General features: G+C 50.3%; 8 protein-coding genes across 8 annotated transcripts; 5 read left to right on the top strand and 3 right to left on the bottom strand.

Moving 5' to 3' along the window:
* Positions 1–1278: 1278 nt before the first annotated feature.
* Positions 1279–3529, bottom strand: GUITHDRAFT_138930 (hypothetical protein; the record flags this gene model as incomplete). The annotated part of the gene is made up of 12 exons (XM_005832272.1): positions 1279–1332; positions 1378–1464; positions 1516–1574; positions 1621–1688; positions 1740–2019; positions 2079–2142; positions 2196–2287; positions 2738–2809; positions 2864–2937; positions 2990–3066; positions 3141–3375; positions 3513–3529. 12 exons carry the CDS (start codon positions 3527–3529, stop codon positions 1279–1281), a joined length of 1179 nt encoding a protein of 392 aa, XP_005832329.1.
* Positions 3530–5676: 2147 nt separating this feature from the next.
* GUITHDRAFT_152692 (hypothetical protein) lies at positions 5677–7236 on the bottom strand. Its single transcript, XM_005832271.1, has 4 exons — positions 7217–7236; positions 6604–6678; positions 6486–6548; positions 5677–6369 (listed from the first exon to the last, which is right to left on the bottom strand). The coding sequence occupies exons 1-4, from the start codon at positions 7220–7222 to the stop codon at positions 5935–5937; spliced, it is 579 nt and encodes a 192-aa protein (XP_005832328.1). The 5' UTR covers positions 7223–7236; the 3' UTR covers positions 5677–5934.
* A 2057-nt stretch (positions 7237–9293) lies between these two features.
* GUITHDRAFT_71392 (hypothetical protein) lies at positions 9294–9560 on the top strand (the record flags this gene model as incomplete). Its single annotated transcript, XM_005832270.1, has 1 exon — positions 9294–9560. A coding segment is annotated over one exon (267 nt), but the record flags the coding sequence as incomplete, so codon positions are not given.
* A 1824-nt stretch (positions 9561–11384) lies between these two features.
* Positions 11385–12196, top strand: GUITHDRAFT_61291 (hypothetical protein; the record flags this gene model as incomplete). Its single annotated transcript, XM_005832269.1, has 3 exons — positions 11385–11803; positions 11850–11968; positions 12090–12196. Coding segments are annotated over 3 exons (645 nt in total), but the record flags the coding sequence as incomplete, so codon positions are not given.
* Positions 12197–13090: 894 nt separating this feature from the next.
* Positions 13091–14152, top strand: GUITHDRAFT_108614 (hypothetical protein; the record flags this gene model as incomplete). Its single annotated transcript, XM_005832268.1, has 6 exons — positions 13091–13147; positions 13196–13334; positions 13378–13456; positions 13556–13635; positions 13681–14012; positions 14072–14152. 6 exons carry the CDS (start codon positions 13091–13093, stop codon positions 14150–14152), a joined length of 768 nt encoding a protein of 255 aa, XP_005832325.1.
* Positions 14153–14406: 254 nt separating this feature from the next.
* On the bottom strand, positions 14407–17146 carry GUITHDRAFT_138926 (hypothetical protein; the record flags this gene model as incomplete). Its single annotated transcript, XM_005832267.1, has 8 exons — positions 14407–14483; positions 14636–14715; positions 14763–14828; positions 14870–14957; positions 15359–15518; positions 15635–15693; positions 15754–15859; positions 15899–17146. 8 exons carry the CDS (start codon positions 17144–17146, stop codon positions 14407–14409), a joined length of 1884 nt encoding a protein of 627 aa, XP_005832324.1.
* A 622-nt stretch (positions 17147–17768) lies between these two features.
* On the top strand, positions 17769–19052 carry GUITHDRAFT_138925 (hypothetical protein; the record flags this gene model as incomplete). The annotated part of the gene is made up of 8 exons (XM_005832266.1): positions 17769–17891; positions 17935–17970; positions 18032–18078; positions 18123–18261; positions 18285–18392; positions 18438–18476; positions 18523–18682; positions 18736–19052. 8 exons carry the CDS (start codon positions 17769–17771, stop codon positions 19050–19052), a joined length of 969 nt encoding a protein of 322 aa, XP_005832323.1.
* Positions 19053–20236: 1184 nt separating this feature from the next.
* GUITHDRAFT_108611 (hypothetical protein) lies at positions 20237–21069 on the top strand (the record flags this gene model as incomplete). The annotated part of the gene is made up of 3 exons (XM_005832265.1): positions 20237–20323; positions 20372–20581; positions 20623–21069. 3 exons carry the CDS (start codon positions 20237–20239, stop codon positions 21067–21069), a joined length of 744 nt encoding a protein of 247 aa, XP_005832322.1.
* Positions 21070–21791: the final 722 nt, after the last annotated feature.

Raw genomic sequence — 21791 nt, 5'->3', positions numbered from 1 at the left:
GGGAATTCATTTTGCAGTCATTTCGTTTGAAAATTTCATCTTTGACTGGAGTCTGGCAGGAAGGGCTAGTATGGCAGCTGGCCTGCATGCGAAGGCGAAGGCAGGAGACTCATCTGGCCTCCTTGCTCTGCTCCAGGAAGTAGAAGTAGACGCCAAGGATGCAACGGGTTGGACAGCTCTGCACTGGGCCGCGTCCAGGGGGAGGGAGGAGGCTGCTCGGACCCTGCTGGACAACAAGGCAGACCCAAACGCGTCGAATCATCTTTTATGGGCGCCTGTTCATGATGCTGCGAGGAGCGGCAATCCGTCGATCCTGAAGCTGCTCAAGGAGGCAGGCGCTGACATGCTCGCAAAGACGGACGGCGATTGCACCGCCTTGCACTTTGCCGCCAAGTACGACCGAGTGGATGCGATCAAGTTCCTTCTCATGGACGAGAAAGCGGACGTGAACGAGCGAAACAAGGCGGGTCAGACGGCTCTCTTCATAGCGAGCTCGCACGGCAACGAGGCAGCTGTTCGCGCCCTCGTCGAAGGAGGTGCAAGCGTCCTGATTAGCGACAAGGCCTCGAGAACGCCAGAAGACATGGCGAAGAAGAAGCAGATGCACGCTGTGCTCTCCCTCTTAGAAGAGGCTGGCCGCCGTCAGAGAGCTGAGAGGCTGGAGGAGGCTGAGGCAAGCATGAAGCACGCGGAGGACTTGGAGAGGGCAGGACGAGGAGAGGAGGCTGCCGAGAGCTACAGAGAAGCAAGGGCAAGCTTTGAGATGGTCGGTGAGCACGAGCGCGCACAAGCAGCGACAGCGAGGCTGCAGGCGCTGTGCTGAGGTAAACTAGCAAAAAAATATACAGACGAGTAAGAAAATGTCAAAAAAGAGGAGGGAACGACGTCAGCTGAGTCCTCGCTTCTCCAGCAGCCACTTGGCAGACGCTCGGAGCTTCTTGCCCGGGGACCTGCGGCCGAGTGAGACGCGAGGGGATGGGGGGCGGCACTCACTTGGTCCCATCTGCCTCCGAAGCTGCTTCGCTCGACTTAGAGGCCCCTGAGCAGAGTCAAGGAGGTTCGGTCGGAAGCGTGCAACCCACAGCTCGGAGGAGGAGGCGGCGGCAGCTCGTCGTCGTCGTCCATGTTGAGGTTTGCCAGGTTAGACTCCGTGTATTTCCGCCAACTTCAGTCAAGTCAGGAGGAGTAGGAGTAGGAGTAGGAGTAGGAGTAGGAGTAGGAGTAGGAGTAGGAGTAGGAGTAGGAGCAGGAGTGGTAGTTGTAGTAGTAGGAGGAGACTCACTCGTTGGCGCGGCTGGTTGACTCTACGACATTGTAATTGAGACTCGGATGCTGCAAGGAAGTCACTGCAACCGGACTCGTTCAAGGGAGCAAGACCTGAGCTCCGGGCATCATCGTGTTCGGATCGAAGTGAATCGACTCTGCTATCTCCGCTATCTTTGACGACTGCTTGGGAGGAGTATTCTGTCCTCCAACCGTCATCCATACAAATCTATCTTCACTCTATCTCTTTACCTTGGGCACTGGCTTTCCCGCCGCAAGATGTTCCATTTTTTGTTGAATCTCATACACACCTGGTACAAAGCAATCAAATTCTTCTACTACACGGATAGGAACCACCTCCTGTTCTTGTCGCCGCAGCAGCGTAACAACGAAAAAGAGCTTCTTCTGACGCACTATTTGTTTTCCTGCATTGAAAATCTTAGAAGCGTTGCGTTGCCTTTGCTTCACATCTTTACTTCTCGTCCTTTGCAACGTTTCCTTGCTTCCATCGATTCTTGATATCCCCGACATCCAACGAAGCCGTATCGATCTTCGTTTCTTTGGGCGGGACTCCTCCAATCCTTCCGGGCTCCGGTCTCGCGAGCTTCTCAAGGTCCCATCCAGCCGCCATGTCACCTGCCATGGGTGAATCAACAGAAGTTTCTAATTGCTGCTCCTCATCACCGGTTTCAAACATGGAGACACGATTGAAAACTGTTTGATTTCGAATGCTTCCGTCCGCAGCCTCCTCTTCTTCTGTCAGGCACCGTCCATGAGCACCCTATTTGCAGCAGCAAGAGCAGCAGCAGTCTCACTTTCTGGCTCTTCATCGGATTCTTCTGCCGCGTCAGAACCCAAAGCTTCTGCAACTTCTCGAGCCTGGAAGGATCAAAAGTCAGATATCTATCATTCGCTTGCCCAAAACAAACCACCTGCTGAGACAGATGCGAGAACTTGAGCGAACTTGCCTTGTGCTCTTTACGGAATTGTTCATCACGCGGACTTTTCTTCGAGACGGAGGGTTCTACTCCCAAGATTCAGACAATCTCACAACATTCTATTCCACGAGGTTTTGACCTTGCCGGGGCCCAACGGGCATTGAGGTACTCTTGCGAATCGGCTGTTGCATTGATTCTAATTTCACACGTCAGGTCGATATGACTTCACAACCCCCCGTACCCTCTTGTGCCGATTCGCGACTGTTTGGGTCCTGCCCTGATTGTAGCCGAGCCATTCGTTCCTTCAAGCTCATGCCTGACCAGTCTCACTACACGAACCACTAGATGAAAATGACTCACTAGGAACAGAGGCGGTCGCTTGACTTGTATCTTGTTGGCTCTGAGGAAATCAATAAGGACATTCATGACAAGTGTGAAAGCGATATCTTACATTAGGAGGAGGACTTTCTTTCGTGTGATCGTGTTTTTCTTGATTGCGAATGAGTTCGGCAGATAGATTTGCAATCACGACAAACCTCGGTTCTTGTCAAAGGAGGTCTTTGAGGGCATTAGAGACTTCTTAACATGCTCGCTGGGTTTGGAAGGTTCTATCGTGGTCAAACATGATTAACAAACAAATCCCTCAATACAAGCACGATAACCTGGCACTATTGAACCCGGGACAGCCAACTCCTTTCGAATCGGTTTCGTGTGGCTAGTAGCTGGCGGTGATTTCCTGAAGAATATCTAGTCATGCAACACAGGCAGAGCTTGTTGCTCTGAGTTACTTTCTTTCCGAACTTTCGACAGGATCAGAACTGGACTGATTCGCAAAGGAGGCTAATCTGTCTGCAAAGGGTGGCACCTGTTGTTTTACAGACACAGTCAGGAGGGAGAAAGGCGTGATCGTTAAAACGAAACAGGAAGGATAGAACGAACCTCTTGCGAGATGGATGACGAACTTGGGCTCTGCACCTCTGGTTGTGCCGCAGCTGGCGGTGATTTCTGATGCATCTTTTCATCTCCCGACTCATTCGACTTTTGTACATGCTGGCCCGACTCATTCAGCGCTCTGATCCGATCTTTCAGACCGCTGGTGTTGGATATAGCTTTTTCCACGTTCGGCTTCTGTTCACTTGACTTGGTTGCTTCGCTGCTAGGATTCTCTCCGAACCTGTAAAATGCAATCAGATTGACAGGAGAATAGCAAGAAGGATGTTGCCTTTGTAAAATTTTATCTACATCTTTTTTGCTCTCGGGTGGAGTTTTCGTCAATCCATCTTTTGAGCTTGAAGAAGATTCTTTTGGCACTTTTTGATCAGAATCATTGTGTTGTTTTATCCCACTTTGTAGTGAAGCTAATCTGTCCTTCAAGGAGTTCTCATGTTCTAATTTGGTAGCAGGGGGGTGCGGATTTTGAGGATCTTTCTTTGAGATTTCCTGCTGATTCTTGTCTGCATTACCCCGCTGAAGCAGGGCCAGCCTATCTTTCAAACTGCCCATGCTCTGAGTTTCGATACTGGATGAATCCGCCTTTTTATCATCAGAATTGGATCGCGGTCTTGACGTCTCTCCTGTAGGAGACTTTTCCCCGGTTGCCGCTTCATCTGCTATTGATTTGTCTTCACACGATTTTGACCGACCTAATTCATTCGCAGATTGCCTTTCTGTGTTTGATTTCGAATTTTCGGGTTTGTTGCTTCTTTCAAACAGGGACCTCTTCTCAGACATTGCCATCTACAGCACGTCAAAAATTTGTCAATAGGTTTCGGGCCTAGAAAACAACAAGAAGTCAGTCTCGCCTTTGATGGCGTTGCCTGTACGATTTCCGGTGACGATTGTTCCTTCTGCTCGATTTTTGCATCTACGAAATCTTAGGTATGGGACCGAGCAGGGAGACGGTCCCTAACCTTGTACTGCAGTGAGCATTGGGTGTTGAGTGAAATTCTACTTCCTTCGACCGATGTTTGCAACTGACTTTCGCAGCCACGACTTCAGTTGGAGATAATGGAATTGTATAAAAACCACAGGAACTCACCGAAGAACACTGAGGCAGCGACTTGTTGAAATTGTATCAGCAGATTATATCAGCATCCTTGGTTCCCTATGATGAGAGTGCACGGAGGGACGACAACAGCTGCTGAACGTAACAATCATCGTCGCAACACCAGTATGAAAATCAACCAAGAATGTGAACGCGAAGCAATATGATTTCAGCTGACTTCGCAGTTTCAATTTCTATACCTCAACTTTCATTCTATTTCTGAGTATTTCAATCTTAGAAAACCACATCAGGGTTTTGATCTTCCGACTTCGCATGATCAAACATCAATGTTGTCAATACACTTTCCTTCGCAGCCTTTCCTGCCTCGCCCGGAACTTTGCATTATTGTTTGATACCTCGAAATATGAAACTACTCATGATACACAAAGAGATGCGTTTCATAATTCTTGCCTATCTTTTCAATTTGCATGGTTCGTGTTTCTCACCATTTCTGCCCTTCCCGCTGTGCGCAGACTGCGATTCTTCCTTATGCTTGCCTTCACAGTCTCTTCATCTAGCTCCATTCTGACTGTGTTCATAACTCTCATTCTATCTCTCACTACAGCGCTTCTTCTTCCTTGGTCGTTTCACTCCTTCACCGCCACTCTATCTTGTTCTAACCCCCGCCATCGACTACTCATCATCTATCTCGACAACCCACCCTCGGAGACATATCCCACTACCCCGTGGGTACTTCTGTTTTTTCCGACCGAACTATCACCCTACCCATGATTATACCAAGTAAAATAACTTACTAAGGGGGGTATGAACAACACCCCTTGTCCCCATTGTGTTTGACGATACACCACCCGACCCCTCTTTCTCTGGACCCACCCCGGTCGTCCCCCGCTCGGACTACACTCAGTACAGAAGGTCACCCTACCACGTCTAAGTAGTACCCACCTTCAGTAGCTTTTGATAACCCCTACCACTATTGTTATCTGTACCCCTGTCCCCCCATTTTGACCTGTACCCCTACCCCCCACTGCAATCCCGATCATCTCTTTCCGAACTTTCCTGCCCTCATCCCTCACACCTTGTCCAACTTTCAAATTTAATTTGAATTTCTCAACCACATATTTCAATGTTACCAATTGAATGCATCTCAAGTTATCTTTTCATATTTCATTTTAAAGAAGAAAAATACAAATCAGTTTGGAGTCATACCCCTGCCGGTAAGAGCGCCCTTCAAAATCGAATAGGCATGGTACCAACTTCCAAACCTTTCTGGTACCAAGGTGGGTAGGGGCAGGGGTAGGGGTATCGGAGTCGCCGGGAGAAGTGATTGACTAATAATTTCCATACACCTACTGAGAACCGGGCCCGGGGCAGCCAGACACTAGCCTGGGCACCGCCGGTGTACGGTCAGTGCATTGCGGCCGCCGGCCGCCGCACTGACTCTAGTAGGGCCCAGAACGTGAATAGAACTTGCTAAGCTGAAAGTTTATTACTGAATGACCGTACGGTAGTAGTTGAACTGCTACATCCAATCTCACTGGTAGGCTGGTCCGTGGCAGGTCAAGTCTTGGCGCAGAGTCGTTACTGTGACCTTCACAAGCACCTTTAGATCCTGATCACGGTGATGGGCCAGGCCGCGATGAGTCCGATTCAGTATACCCGGTACACTGATCCGGGTAGTGGCATGACTCCGAAGTCTGTTAGAACTTATTCCCTTGTGTCGTTTGTCCATTAAACGTGAGTCAGAACTTTGACGGGTTTCTTCATTTGTGCCATGTCGTCATGAATGTCGAACGCCTTCCCGAAACCCTCACTAATTGCGCTCAATGAGTTCTGACCCTTGGAATACAGCTGCTTTGCTGTCTTGATGTCCCTTGCTAACCCTGGTGCATGTTTCGCAAGCCACGTTGGCACGCTACTCTCCAATTTCTTGTGCTGTACCGGCGTTTGAGCAGCAGCCTTCACAGATAGGCTGTGCTCTGAATGAGCATGTTGTGCATCACCGTGTCCTCGAACCCCCTTCCTTTTCATTGCATGCTGCAGCCTCGGATGAGCCGAGGGCTTGATGGTCTTGCCGTGCCACATCCACGCTCCACTGCCAGAGTACACAGGCCCGTTATAGGCAAGCTTGGGTTGGGGAGGGACATCCATCGAGTTGACCTGGCCCTAAAGCATTCAATCACTGAGGCGAATGTGCAAGGTATGATGTGCGATGCAGCAGAGGCCCCAGCGTTGCAGAAGGAAAGCAGGAATATTTCGAATGATGCCATGAAGTGACATACCTGCCATAACATCTGGCTCTTCGGCCCGTTGGAAGAAACAGCTCGGTATGTAAGCGTTGAGATCTGCAATTGAACCTTTAGAAAATACAAACAAACCACACAGCAGGGCACAACTCACAGCAAAAATTGCGGTAGTCAATGTCGCAGCAAAAGCACCGAAATTCTTATGTCTATTGAACAATGTCGGATACGCCTTGCAACAAGGAGTCAGCATGTTCCATCGTTTACAATGCTTTCTGTTTCTGGACTGCTTTCTTATCTGCCCACATGGACACATACTCTTCATTTCACAAGAGATCTGACTCCCTCTCTCCCTCCCTTCCTGCTTCCTTCCCAGAGATGATGGGCTATGTCTGGTTTACAACCACAACTTTCCCCGTCCACCTCAAAGCTTAGGCTTGATGAGCCCTGCCTCCATGGCCCACATTTCTCCTTTGTTCATCCACCTTCTGAGATTCTCATGCCATTTAGCGATACTTACTATAGCACACCTTGTTTCTTTGGCTTGCTTGTTACGCATTTCTTCAGTTGCCTTTCTTTCTTGTATTCTTCTCTTGCTCCCCTCTGGCTCCCCACTTACAGTAGTATTTCTCTCTTGATGTCTCTATTTTCTTCCCTCACTTGACAGCATTGACGTCATCTCTTCATTATTACTAGCTTTTCCAGCCACTTCTTCTCCCTCCCATCATTTTTCTTCGTTACCCCCGCGGCCCCAGCTTGCCCGCACTCACCTCCATGACGACCCTTCGACAAACCAATTGGAGACAGTTACAGTTCAAGATCGAATGTAACCGTAGGGTCTGAGTGGGGAAGAGACTACACACGCTCTGACCTGACGAAGCGTACCCCACCCCCCTTTCCAGTCGATTCACCGGGATGATATACCCGTGTACCATACAATCACCCCTTCTTTTGGTGGGGAAAAGTACCCCTGCTTCTCAAATTGCGCGCCCTTCCTACAATGATGCCGGGAGGGTTGCCGCCTATGGCGGGAACTTCGCTACCCCCGCCCCCCTGCCTCCTAGCACAGGAACCTTGCCCTCCCCCGATCCTCTACCGCACACAACAACTTCCCCTTCCCATCTCCTCCTCTCAACTCCCACTTGGCCACTGTAATGGGCACCTGTTCCAAAACCCTGCTGGGATTATACCCGTGCATGATATGCGAGTACCGGCATGGCAGGACGCAGGTGCAAACTACTTGGGCTACCAGAGGCTTCCTATGCTACTCGATCAGCAAGCTGCTGGTGTTGCTCAACCTGTTGCAGGGGAGAGGGCTGACGATGAGTTCGAAGAAGACACAAATTACGAAGAAAATTCCGATGATGAAATGATCATGGCAGGCCATATCATGCAGGAGGTTGCGAACAGCTCTCGCCAACATATCTCATCGATGGACTCTCACCAAATATCTTCAAGTATACCCAATCATTTCCATCAGCACGAACAGAATCGAATTCCACTCCAGCAGTTCCCCATCGACGAGAATTTCAGCGATACTTCCTCTGCTCAAAATTCACATCATCCTTCACACCAGTTAGTATTTGCCTCGAAAACAAAGTTATCAAAGGCAAGTAAGCATGTCTACGCGCTTCTCCGTGAGGTAGTGCAACTTCATCGTTTTCCCTTGAGACATCTTTGACCTGTTTCCATAGTTGATCGATCAGGATATGACGGAGCCTTCCGGCCAGCGTTTGCAGGACATTTCAACAAGATTGAAAGCTCTTCAAGAGGGTGACAGTGATTTCTTGGATGACGAATGGATCTTGTGCACATGGGTGCGTTTGAAAAAGGACTTGATCAATGAAATTCGGAAACGTGACGCTCTGATCGCATTGCAAAACTCTCCAGCCCAGGAAATGAACAATAATCATGTAGACGAGAACAACATGACAAGTGACAGTCAACCTCAGCCTGTCTCGGTTGAGAGCAGTGCAAGGAGTTGGGAGGTGATTAAGAATGAAACCAAGGCTTCAGAATCCCAGGAGACGAATCCAAGTGCACCTAAGGTCAAGAAACTTGGCAAAGCAGATCAATTCCTTGCTCCATGGAAGGTTGGCGACAAGGTTGAATCTTGTGATTGTCAAGGGGCATGGTACAGAGCTACAATTCAGGGAGTGAGCTACTCTCGTCGTCAGGTATCTCCTGCCCAAGGCTCCCTAAAAAAGATCTGAAATTAACTTTGCCATTGATTAGGTGATGGTGAACTTTGCTGGTTGGGACTCTAAATGGAACGAATGGATCAAACTTTCCTCGAGGAGAGTACGAGAAGTGGAATGCCCGGATGCTCCGCGTATCCGAAAAGATGGAACACCTATTTTTCGAAAGCACCGGTCTAAGGAAAAACAGGATGAAGAGCAACCGAAGCCAGCGAATAACGAAGCAGAGCCTGCGCCAAAATTATCTCGTGAAGAGCAGAGAGAACTTGATCGTGTAAAACGGAAAGAGAAAGAGGAATTGTTGACAAAGCGCAGACAAGAAATTTCGGAGAAGCGAAAGAATGGGAGCCACAAACCTCCAACAGAGTATCAGCGATTTATCAAGCAGGAATTGGAATCTATTATGAGGGAGAATCCTAAATTAACAAGCGTGAAAGCTCGTAAGATAGCACATGAAAGATGGAAGAAAAGCAGCGTCCGTTCGGCAGGATCTAGAATGGGGATCGTTATTGGAAGTCTGTACCAGTTGTACGCATGTCTTGATGAGGAAACTCCAGAGGATGTTGCTGAGAAACTGAAAGTAGATTCCGCAAAGCTGATTTCTATCAACAAATCAGTCTACCCTGACATTCGAGCAAACACCAAGTTGATGGAAGGTACTTTACTCAAGCTCCCTGCTAGAGTTGGGACAGGAGAAACTGTGGATGTGAAGATTTTTGCGAAAGTCCAATCGGTGAAGAAGACTTTGACACTTACATTGAAGCAGAATGATCGAGTCTCTAGCATAAAGAAACAGATAAAGGGGAAAGAAGGAATAGCTGTCAAGGAGCAGACAGTTGTCTTTTCGGGCCAAAGATTAGATGATTCCAGGACGTTGGCGGATTACAACATTTGCAATGACAGTCTCGTGTACGTGCAAGTAGGCTCAGAAGTCTTTGAGAATAGTGTGGAGGAAGAGATAGTTGAAGTAGAATATGATTGTGGATGGATGCAAACTCCATCTGGTCAAAAGTTCCTTGCTTCAGACGACGGGCAGCTGTGGTTGCAAACCAGTGCTGGCAAGCTTTGGACTCAGCAAGTAAAGGAGCGCGAGCAGCAAGAATCAGCCAAGAATTCAGGTGATGGAAGACAGCCCAAGGCTCTGAATAACTTCAACAATTTCATGAAAGAACAAGTTCCCTTCTTTCGAAGAATTCATTTTGACATGAATCACAAGACTGCATGGGAACGAGCAATGCAAATGTGGAGAGTTTCTTTCGCTCCCAACACGACTTCGCACAGGCTTGAATGGGGAAAGCTTCCCAGCGTTGTATCATGGAACCTTTCGGCAAGAAGTGTGAGGTCGGATCACGATGGGAAAGGTGGAGAGACTGATAGTGCTGTCAACGCCAGCAAGAAGAAGTCCAACACTGGCAATGGTGGGGTTGCCATACCCGATGAAATCTCTGACATGGTAAAGAGCAATCAGTTCAACTTCTCATATGATTGGACCTACCGTGAGAAACATTTGTCAAGGACAGCTAAGAAAGCAGCGAGAATCTCGCTCACTACTGACACAATTGAGATGATGACGTGCGAGCTGCAAGGGATGGATGACAGGTATGATGGCAGTGGATGGACGACTTGGAAGAAACGCAAAACAGATGCTGAAGAGAAGAAGCCCAAAAAAGTCCGAGTCAAGGGTGAGAAGAACGGAGTCGAAAGAAAACCAAGAAACTCAAAGTCATGCCCGTCCAATGACGTTTACGTATCATCCAAAACTGTAAACACAAATATTCCGAGATGGTTCAAGAATGTTCCGAGATGTCCAGAGCTTTTGCTACCTCCCTGTGAGGAAACATACGTCGAAGAAGGCCAACAAAGAAACCGTGAGGACTTGGTTGAGAAGATTCAGGCAGAATCGTCGGGCGAGCCAGTCAAGAGCATGGGTATGGCAGAGGAGATGCAGATCGAAGTGGTACCAGCATTAATACCAGCGGTGAGGAACGAAGGGAACGCAGAGGCAAAACAGGAGAACGATGCGATGTTGAAAGATGATCAACAAAGACAAGGGCAGATGGAATTAGGGGACCATGGAACACTGATGAACGCGACTACACCAAACGAAATCAAAGTAGAGGAGGAGGCGCACAGCTCGGCCGTCGTTGGGGAAGGAAAACGGGAAGGGCTGGAGACGCCATCAAAAGCTGAGGCGAGAGAAAACCCAGATGTGCTGGACAGTGCTACTGTGTTGGTATTGGAAGGAGGAACAACTGAGTGTCAGACGAACTTGTCGACTGAGAAAGGAGCACATACCAAAGAGCCTCTAGAGAGCTCTTTGGATGCCGAAGAAGACAGCAGGATGCAGGGGAAGGACAATGTGAACAGTGAGGAGGAGCAAGAAAGACTAGAATCGACATGTCATGTAGCGCAGGCATCTGAACGTTGCTTGCAAGTCTCGACGGCAGCAGCGCCAATTGAAGAGAATAATGGTGTTGACGAAGAGACCTACCCAAGCGGCAAGATGGAGACCACAGAAAGTGACATGTCGAAGGATACTGAGGGTAAGGAAAGGATCGAGGAAGTTGAAGAGGAGCAATGCGCCTGGATCCCTCTGCCTGACATGCCAAAAGCTGATCTTGAAGTCTCTTCACACTTTTTTAAGCTGCCATATCCAGCGGTGAAGGACATGAAGCAGAGGGAGTTTGAAGACGAAGCTTGCAAGGATAGTACATCGGAGTTTCCAACGCCCTTTACCCCCATCAGCAAGAACGTGTATGTTGGCGAGGAGCGAGCGGCGCTCAAGAGCATGGAGTCTCGTTCAGCTTGCCAGTGCATCTACGTGCCCGGTGTGCCTGAGACGGCTTGTGGAGAGCACAGTAACTGCATGCTACGCGACTTGTACATAGAGTGCGACTATCGCTGCCCCTGCAGCTCTCACTGTCTCAACAAGAGGCTGCAGAAGAGACAGTGGGCAAAGTGCAGCATCTTCCTCGCCAAGAACGGACGAGGGTGGGCTTTAAGGAACGACGAGGACCTGCGGCAGGGGCAGCTGGTGATGGAGTACATCGGAGAAGTCATCTCGGGAGAAGAAGTTTCGAGGAGGATGGAAGAGTATGCGGGCAAGCGACACACCTACATGCTCAAGTTAAACCAGGAGGAATTCATCGACTCGACGAGGTAAGCAGCTCTCGTTGCTCCTCCCCATGCTTATGGGCCATCGCAGGAAAGCCAACCTCGCTCGCTTCATTAACCACTGCTGCGAGCCGAACTGTGAGATGCAGAAGTGGTACGTGGGGAACAAGCAGTGTGTTGCTTTGTTCGCTAAGTACTTCATCCCTTCCGGTGAGCACCAGTCATCTTCTGCCTATAATCCTGCTCGACGTACTCACAATTCTGATGTTCCTCCCTTCTCCTCTCGTCGCTCAAACTTCCCTTCTTCTGCTCATGCCTTTTGCTTAATCAGGAAGCGAGTTGACTTTCGATTACGACATGGAATTCTACGGCAGCGAGAATGTCGTCTGCCTTTGTGGAGCTCCCAAGTGTCGAGGGACGTTAGGGAAGCCCAAGGAGGAGGAGAAAACGACGGCTGGGAGAAGTCGAATGGCACCCGGCAAGTCAATGTTAGGGAAGCGAGGGAAGAGTCCCAACGTCAAGGGAGGGAGAGAGGGGGATGAGGGCGCGGAGAAGAAGGTTCGCGAAGATCCCTACAGCAAGACTTACCCGCCAGCTCAACGACGGAGAGCCGACGAGAGCAGCAGGACCGGCGAGCCCGATGTCAAGAGTGTGCAGCATGAGAGGAAGAAGAAGACGTCTGAGCCTCCCAAGAAGCGGAAGAAGTCGAAGGAGGTGAAGGGTGAAGCAGCCGAGGAGACAGACAGTTTCATCGACTCACTCAGTCCCAAGGAGAGGAGGAAGCAACTCGCCCTTCTGAAAGCCTTCGAGAAAGCCAAGGCAGCCAAGAGCGGAGGAGAGTGAATTTACATTGTTAGGCTTCGAAGTATTCTATAAGAAACCGTTCTTCTCGTATCATTACTTCTCCTCCCTCCTGGCTGTCCGTGATGACGCTCTATTTTCTTCTTGTCTCCGAGAACGAGTAGCGACAGGTCCCATGGCCTGGCCTGTCCTGAACGTCCTCCCCTCCCCTCCTGTTCGCCCACATCACTCCTCCTTTCTTCGCCGACTTCGACTTCAAGAACAGCCAGAGAAGCTTCTGTCCAGGTCCTCTACACCTATTTCACTTCTCACACGCAAATTGGGAAAGAAATTTCAAAAACGATCATAGAGTTGACTACTTCACATGCAGCATCACATGTGACCTGCAATTTTGAATTTTGAAATTTGTTTTTTTTCATTTTGACAACAAAAGTGGTGATGGCGACTTGAACTAGGCAGAGACGAGGACGCGAATGGGAGAGCGAGGAAGAGGAGGAGAACAGTGCGAAGCTCACGTCAAGTTCCTCTGACATGTCCACGCGACAGTCGCTGGAGCCTGGGTTTGTTCGAGATGTTGCATGCGAGTGGGTGAGGCGGCCATGCACAGCTTCTGAGTGGTTTCTTACTCCTCCTCAGGTTCCTCCCACCTTGTCGCCGCCACATGCTCACAGGCAGGCGATCAGCATGCCTGAAGCCTCCGTAAGGAACCCGCCAGGCGGACCAAACAGAACGAAGAGCCGAGTCATGCCGACCATGCAGACGAGTCGACCGCCTGGTACAAGTCGCTGAGGCTTGCGGTGCCTTAACATGCCTGGTAGAGGCGCAGAGCCTCTCCGTCATGGACAAGCAAACCTTCTCAAGCTCAGCCAAGAAGAAGATGATTCGCAGGGAGAAGAAGTATTCACTGAGAAGCTGCACGAGCGACGACACAGCGAGCATGACGGAGGAAATGTTTGTCTCTCTTCCTTTCACCGCATGACACAAGCAGCAGGACAGCAAGGAGCAGAGCTTGACCTACTCGGACCTTCACCTCATGAGCAAGGACGACCTGGTCCTCTTCGCTCTCCGAGAACAAGGTGAATCATCGACGTTTCTCGTCATCGTTTGACTTTCTGGTCCAGAGAGGAGAATGATAGCTGAAAGGAAGCTCAAGAGCTTTCAGATCCCCTACGGAAGCCTCCCAGCCCCGACATCTCCTCCAGCTCCAGTCCAAGAAGACGTGACGCAGGCTCTTCAAGTCAGCCAGTCTCAGCCCAGGGCTCCGCCTCCTCGCACTCCAGCACAACGGAACTCTCGAGCAGCTCCCAAGCCGAAGGGCAGCAGTGTGAAGTCAAAAGTTGCTGCTGACTCTGTGACCGTCTCCTCCTCTTCCTCCTCCTTCGCTTCTTCCTCCAAGATCCCCGTTGAGGTCCGTGGAGGCATCGAGAGCAATGAGGGAGGAGGGACAACGGAAGTGATGGGGAGGGGTTTTCAGGATGTGAGGGGGAGGGAAGGGATCTGACAAAAGTGCAGGACGTCGAGTTCAACGACATACTGCGAGACTTCGAGTCTGCTGTGCTCGAAATCACATCGCGTCCTCCTTCAACCCTCTGAGAGTCTTTCAAGTGAAAAGAGAAAGTTCCTTCCATCCCCTGCTTGAGAGTCATTCTCTCCTTCCTCTTCCTCCTCAGAGACCTTGGATGCATTGTGCTTGTGTCGGATTGTTGTCCCATCGGGTGGTATGGATTAAACCTGCAAGAGTTCAGGAGATCTACAAGGGCAGTTAGTTTCACCACCATGGCGAGGGCACGACAACTTTCTTGTCTGGTTTGTCATTGAGCCAAGCTCCCCACCTGCTCTTGGTTTAATCACCCGCACTTTCTCCTCTTCCGCCACCAGCTGAAGGTCGAGGTGGAGACGACATGGCCGTCGCATGCCGCGATACCTGAGCACAAGCTCTCAGCGCGTCAACTTCTGGTGTAAACGGCAACACCAGCGAGGTCGAGGATGTCCGACAGAGGAGCAGCTCTCTTCCCGTGGTCCTTCACCCCTCGTTTCCTCCTCGTCATTCTCTTGCCAGCCGCATGAGAGTCTCACCTGCTCCTTTCTCCCATGTGGACATCAGAGGAACGTAGTCACTGTAAAACTTCGTGCGGATGTTTGCGGGGATGTTTTCTCTGCTCAACCAGTTGACCCCACCAGCACTCGAGCATGTTCATTTGACCTGCACCACTGGACGTCTGCTGGAGTGTCGGCAAACACCAGGTAGACACAAGGCTCGCTGCCACACCTGCTTCACGTCAGCCCCATGCATCAGTTTCCCGTGCTGACCAGTCTCCTCTCTCCATCTCAGCTGTTGCTCGTTGGATGTAGTTCGAGTCCATGAGCAGGTGGGGAGCGATGCTATCGCCGACAGGTCCTGCTCGCAAGTTTAGGCGAGCTGAAGAATCGGCGAGGGAGGGTGAGAGGCTGGGAAAGCAGACGCATGCAAGGCAGCAGACAGATGTCGTACCGTAAAGCTCCGGCGCTTCTCGTCGCCATCCGTCGTAAATTTGAGCTCTCTACATCAGGAGAGGATCATTAAAGTCGGTGTTTCCTTGTTTCCCTCTCCTCCTCCTTACCCCACACCACTTGTGCCTTCTCCGTCTCCCTCCACACCAACACACATCCACCCCTCCTCCTCGCATTTTAAACGATAGTTCCCTTCAACCCTTCGTCTCTCGTCGTACCTGAGAAGGGACATTGTCCCCTCGTCTCACATGTAGCGACACAACTGCTCGATTCCCTCAGCTTCTTCTCTCACAAGATCTGCGCTCGCACCTTTCAACGTTTGAGAGCCAAAGTCGGATCGGACTTGCTCAAGAACAGCAGCAGCACGCCTCTTCAGCTCCGGTCGAATTTTCATCTTTGATCGAACCTGGAATTCTCTCATTCTGAGCATCAAGACCCATTCCTGGTTTCCTGACCTCCTCCTCACTGTCTGCAAAATAAGCGAAACTTTGAAATCTGCCGAGGAGGTCTGTGTTGACCCCTCCCTCCATCTTGTATGTGGACGAGTCAGTTCCGTGTCAGTTCCGTGAACTGGAACTTTCTGACCTTCATGACGCTCTCGTCGTGATGGAACTGCTTCTCCACAAACGTACTTTGCACTCGCACTGTCAGCTGACGTATCAGAGAAGAGGCGAGAAGTAGTGAGGAGATGCTGGAGCAGCGACCTTGCAGGTAGCCGAAAGGAATCAGAGGTATGTGGAGGTCAAGCAGCTCGAAGAGTCTGAGTCTCTCCTGCTCTCTGCCAGTCCAAGGGATATCGGGGATAACCACCTGAGGCCTCTCACACGAGAGCATGCAGCCATGCCTTACCTGCATGTCTTGATGACGATGAGCGAACGCGATGAGAGTCGCGAGCTGAAACAGTTGGTTTCCCATCATGCCCGACACCCCCAGGCGAGAGTTGGTCACCCACTTGACCTGGTCTTGAAAGACATTCGCGCTCATACACACTTGGTCATGTTCGACATCTTTCGATCGTTGTCCACTATGCGGAGAAGGAGCGCAAGCCATGGCTGCGCTGCTTTTCCCGTTAATAACGTCTAGGCTAGGGCAGACCCCCGAGACCCCGCTCTCTTCATCGAACCACCTGTTACAAACGAACAGGGAGGAGCGATGAGACGAGACGTCCTCGCCCATGGCCTCTTCGTTCGCAGACGCTCCTCCCTCCTCACCCTGCATGACCTCAAGCTCACACGAGGAGCTTGTCGCCGCATGCTCCAAGGTGAACGCATCGCACAAGGAACAAGAGCGCAAAGACTTGGCATCTAGCATCCCCGATGCCTCGCAAAGGCTACAGTTGTAGACAAGAGAAGTCTTGATGTCTTCCAGGAAGAGGCCGCGCCATGAGTTGTTTGTTCTATGCGTCACTGTCGCATGCGTCAAGGGCCAGGCCGAGCATCTAATTCCCATGGAGAAGCAACTTCGCGATGCGTCCTGTAGCAGGCGATCAGTCGATTGCAGGGTGACCGTTTCAGTCGCTTCTGAGCTATGGAATCTGATGCTGACTTCTCCGTCAGTCCCCGAGCCCTCGCGTGCTCCGATCCGCACCGTTCCGATCAACAAGCACAAATCTCTATTTCCCTCCTCCACCTTCGTGAGCTGACCGGGAAGTCGTTCAGGCTCATGCACCAGGAAGCGAGTCTCTGCTACGCTATGAGGATGCATCTTCCACGCAGCCTCTGCATGTCGGGCAGGAATGAGCTGAGCTCGGATTCCGTGCCACCCTGGTTCCATTTTCACTCGCCCACTTATGTGAGAGGTGTTGAAGAGAAAATCACGGTCGTCTACTTCGACCTGTATCAACACACCTTGCTCTTCCATGTCCACGCCGAGCACTTGAAACAGCAAGTGCACACCATTATCTCCTTCCACCCTCACGCCCTCGCCATTTCGCGGTAGAAGGATGTGCAGCTCAGGAGACAGTGAGTCTTCCAGTCTCGTCGAGGAAGACGGGACAGGAGAGGGAGGAGGAGGAGGAGGAGAAAGATACGAAGAGGAGAACTGAAGAAGTTCAAGCAAGAGGAGCAGCCTGACGGCTCGGGCCCGTCCTACCCTCATGTCTACGCTCCTGCCATGCCCATCGGATGTGTAAAACCAAGTAAAAAAGTTTTACTGTGGGACAGCGAAGAAACATCACGCAGGGATAGGGAGAGCTTGCTATCTACACGTTCCCACGGAGGAGGAGGAGGAGGTGGAGGAGGAGGAGGAGGTTCAAGAGTTCAGAGGGGATAGCAGAAATGATCAGATGAAGGTTGATGAGAAGGAGACTGACGGCATTGACACGATTCTTTCGATGTGGGAGAAGAGAAGGTGAGGATTGCAGAAATGGTGAGATGTAGGGAAGGGCATTTTATCTGTTTTGCACGAATCATCAATTTCAATTACTTGAACTTTTTTCCAATCAGATGGCAGATGAAGATGATCTATTCGACGTTTTCACTGAGGGCAACAGACCACAACTCGAGAGCAAAGATCTTGTTGAGCAAGAAGATGGACCTGCAATTGATGCCATCCGAGCAAAAGTTCAGCAGTTTGGCAGATATTCAACAGACTCCAGCTCCATACAATTGGAAATCTACAAGATCAACTGTAATCGTGATGTAGAAGGCTGGCCATGTCTTGACTATGAAGTTTGGTATGATTAGTGTTGCTTGCTCTCCCTCCTCACTCTGTTGTAAGCATGGAATTCCCTTTGCCTCTTGCTCGCCACAAGACTCAAGCTCCCAAGGAGAAGGCGTCCTCCAACGTTTGTTTCAACTGCGGTGATGCAGGTGAATTAGGGGTCTGGCTGTGGGAGCAGGAGGTGATGCAATGAAATAGGCCATTCTCTCAATCAGTGTTCTCAGCCTCGCGATCAAAACGCCATCACCGAGAGGAGGAAGGTGACTGATTTTGCGTCCTAGTAGGTTGAAAGCTCAATTGAATGCAATCAAACCCTTTCAGGCTTGGGAGAAGAACAAAGGAAATCGATCGTGGACGAGTGAGCCGAGGTGATGAATGAGTCATGTTGCTGCTGCTGCCTCATGGCTGGCAGATACTTCGTTCCTTCCTCCTCGGAGCGCATCGCCCATGTCAGACCAGGAATGATCAGCGAGAGACTTAGAGAAGCTCTGGGGATTCTTCCTGGAAATCCTCCTCCTTACATGCGGGCCATGGTAGCTCCTCCTTGTCAGGTGTAGGCACTCACCATAAGCAGGTGAACGAAGGGTACCCACCTGGATATGTTGAGTACGAAGATGCTTCGATGAACAAGGAAATTGCTCTCAAAACAGACTCTTGCTTGGTAATGCATATGGGCAATCGGGTAAGACCTTTGTTCCTTGCGATGCAAAACATTGATTCGCATCAGGAAGAGAAGACGGACAAGTGCGAAAATCAAGGCAAAAAGGTTTGGTCCGTCGTCAGTGTTTTTCCATGTTGAAAATCATGTGCAGCGAAGAAGGGTTGGGCTGATAGGGTGTGTGAAATACCCTGGAGCCTTCGGTGAACCTCCTCCTGAGGGATGTAACAAAATCCAATGGGACTTCAGCTCGGGGTTTGAATCTCGTGAAAGAAGAGATGGAGTAGGAAATTCGCTACAGCATGACGAACGAGGTTGTATGCTGCTGTGCTCTCCATCACTCATGCCTGCTCATGTCTCCAGACAGAGGCTCCTGGTATCATCGAGATCTCGACGTACGCCATGTTGGTAGGTACCAACATGGAAACTATCAGGAGAGTCGATCATGGGACAGTCGAGACTCTGTGGGAAGATATCCTCCTCAAGCGAGCTATCAGGCAGACGGGAGAATGTACCAGGACGGCAGAGAGGGCTCCTTTGAAGAAAGAGACTTCCGACGACTTCCAGACATGGGCCGGGCAGGGAATATGGATCAAAAGAGGCGGGAATGGGGAGGAGGGGAGCGCGAGAGACGCTTCGCAGAGCAAGACAACTTTCAGTATCGAAATGATGAGAGATATATGAATGAGCAAGACTATGACAGAGGTTACTTGAGCTAATTTCTCGTTGTAAGTGTGATGTCATTGTCAGATCAAGAATTCCGCTCGCGCTCAGGTCAACCAAGAGAAAGAGACTACCGGGGCAGCGACAGAGAGTACGATTCGTTCAGAGGATCATCGCAGAATATGATGTATGATCAAGACTTTGGCGGCTTTGATCGACCCCGTAAGTTTCTCGAAATTTGACATGCTCTGGCCTGACTGTTATGTCTCTCCAAGGAGAAGGATTTCTCGAATCTCACAACAGAAGGGACGCTCCGTACCCAAGAAACCTTGATCAAATCAGCACGTATGATTACTCATTAGCACCAAAAAGACAGATTCTCCCTTCCCAAAGACAAGTCAGGACTACTTCTGAGGTGATATCCAACTTATTGCTCATGCCTCTGAAAGCTTCTCCCAGGCCTCCAGCCACCTGGGATCTTTCCGAATGAGCGGAATGCATGGCCAGGAAAGGATGGGGATGGGAGGGATGCCGGGACAAGGAGGGATGGGGATGGGAGGGATGCCGGGACAAGGAGGGATGGGGATGGGAGGGATGGGGATGGGAGGGATGCCGGGACCAGGAGGGATGGTGCAGCGGAACCAAATCAATCCAATTCGGGAACAAGCGACAAGATTGCATGCGCAGATGATGCCTCAGGTACTTGTAAGCTGATTGAGGGTCGTCGCCTGAGTTGTTTCCTCGCAGTTCAATCATCCGTCACGCAGAAATTTCTAGCTGCCGTGGGACCAGGAAACGAAGCCATCATCTTCACTTCTAGTCTCATCCACCTTTTACTTCTAGTCTCATCCACATTTTACTTCTAGTCTCCGATCATCCACCTTTTACTTCTAGTCTCAAAAAATAAAATGGGCCGAATCGGCCTGGTAGGATTCAAATTCAAATTCGAATTTTACTTGATTTCCCGCCTTGTTTTCCCCGCCCATTTTTACGCCCCCTCTGCCATGCTCTGCCTTGCGCGACCCTCGCGGCTCCTGTGCTTGGATTATCATTTCTACCTGCCTCCTCATGTTTGTCAGCGTCTTTTCTGTCTCCTGTCTCTGCTCTCTCACCCTTTACTTCAACAGACGTGATTCACCCTTTCCTCTCGCACATGAACATCCTTCACGTCTGGTCTTTGATTTGGATGCCTCAGGCTCATTCAAATGTCGACTGTCGAGACTGTTAGTATTGAGGGTGCTCCGTCCTCCTCTAAGGATTTGAATGTTATCGCATCTCCTGAGCCCTCCAAGGTTTAAGTGTTTTTGCACTCAACGTTCTCCTCTTGACCTTCTCTGCAGAAAACCGATGTAGACGAGGCTGTGACAGTCAAGAAGGGGAAGGGGAAGTCGTCTGCTGAGGGCATCAAGCCATCCAAGAAGCAGAAGACCATCACCTCTGTCCCTAAAACGCTGCCGGCTGTCAAGGAGTTGATCAAGTCCTGGGGCTTTGAGGATCCTGACTGCGCGTCCATGTGCGCGATGGCTGGCATGGCAAAGGGAAACCTCAAGGTCAGAGCTGTAGGCCCGTGATGTCGCTGACCTTCGTGCAGGTTGACTTTGACGCCAAACTCGATTCGATTGCCTGGACGGGCGAATGCCCTGCTTGCAAATCTGAGATTCAAGTCAGACTCCGTGCCCTGCTCAAACAGGCCGACTCCGGTCACGACTACGAAGATGGTTCTGACGGAGGAGGGATCGTGTGCAGCAAGGATGATTGCTTCTACCAAGGGTACCTCACCAACATGTGTGGTAAGAATATGTCTCAAGACTCGGGCAAATATCACAGTCACTGTCGCGAATGCAAGGGATTCGGAAAGTGCATGGGCGACTGTCGCACCTCTCACTGCTCCAAGTGCGGCAAGCATTACTTCGCTGGGTGGTCAGGATTCGACTGCAATAATTGCTCTCGCTCAAAGTCGAAGAAGCAAGGCTCCGGTCGCCCGAAGTCGAAGAAAGGCTCTAGTCGCCAGGGAGATGATGAATGCTTGATTATGTAACTCGTCTTGTCGTCTTGTCTGGATCTCCGTGGAGATAGAAGAACAATCGATAGTTCCAAACATCTGATGCATTCTTCGGCATCAAACTTAGAGGATTTTGCCACAATTATGGGCTGGTATTTCTTGATGTTCAGACTACTTTAGCAGTCTTGTCACTATAACGCGGTCTTAATGAACTGAGTGTGCAATAAGTCCCTGCATGAGAAATTGGACCCTTGAGCAGGCGAAATTATCTTGTTTCCCTCGAAATGACATTTAAAATCAAAATTAGTGTCACCGACTAATGGAAACCCGCTTTGCTGGTTGAAAATGCACATCATTCTGAGGGAAATACTGAGTTTTGAAAGTCATATGCCCCCAGCCCAAAAACTGAGAAACTCTCCTACGATGACGATTCCATCACTGTGAGCGTGCGGGTTCGAAAATGTAGAGGGAGAAAGCGACGTGGAAGAATAGGACGATGAAGGCACAAAAACTCCTAGCAAAACTTTCACTGCTGTAAAGTTGGTCTCTACATGCGGCCAGCAACAAGCCTCTCCCCCTTCCAACTAGATACCTTGTCACCCACACCAGACGATCCGCAAGCGTTTAAGAATGTAAAAGATGTTGATATCAATGGCTCACATCTCAAGAATACAGCAAAGCAGATCGCGGGCACCAGTAGGAGGCCAGCTGCTCGAGGTCGATGCCTCTCCAGGAAGTGCCGGGGTGCCAAGTGACTT

Source organism: Guillardia theta, assembly GCF_000315625.1.
Source record: "Guillardia theta CCMP2712 unplaced genomic scaffold GUITHscaffold_35, whole genome shotgun sequence".
Taxonomy (NCBI): domain Eukaryota; class Cryptophyceae; order Pyrenomonadales; family Geminigeraceae; genus Guillardia; species Guillardia theta.
The sequence above is the reverse complement of the archived record's forward strand: the minus strand, read 5'-3'. Positions and strand labels throughout refer to the sequence as shown.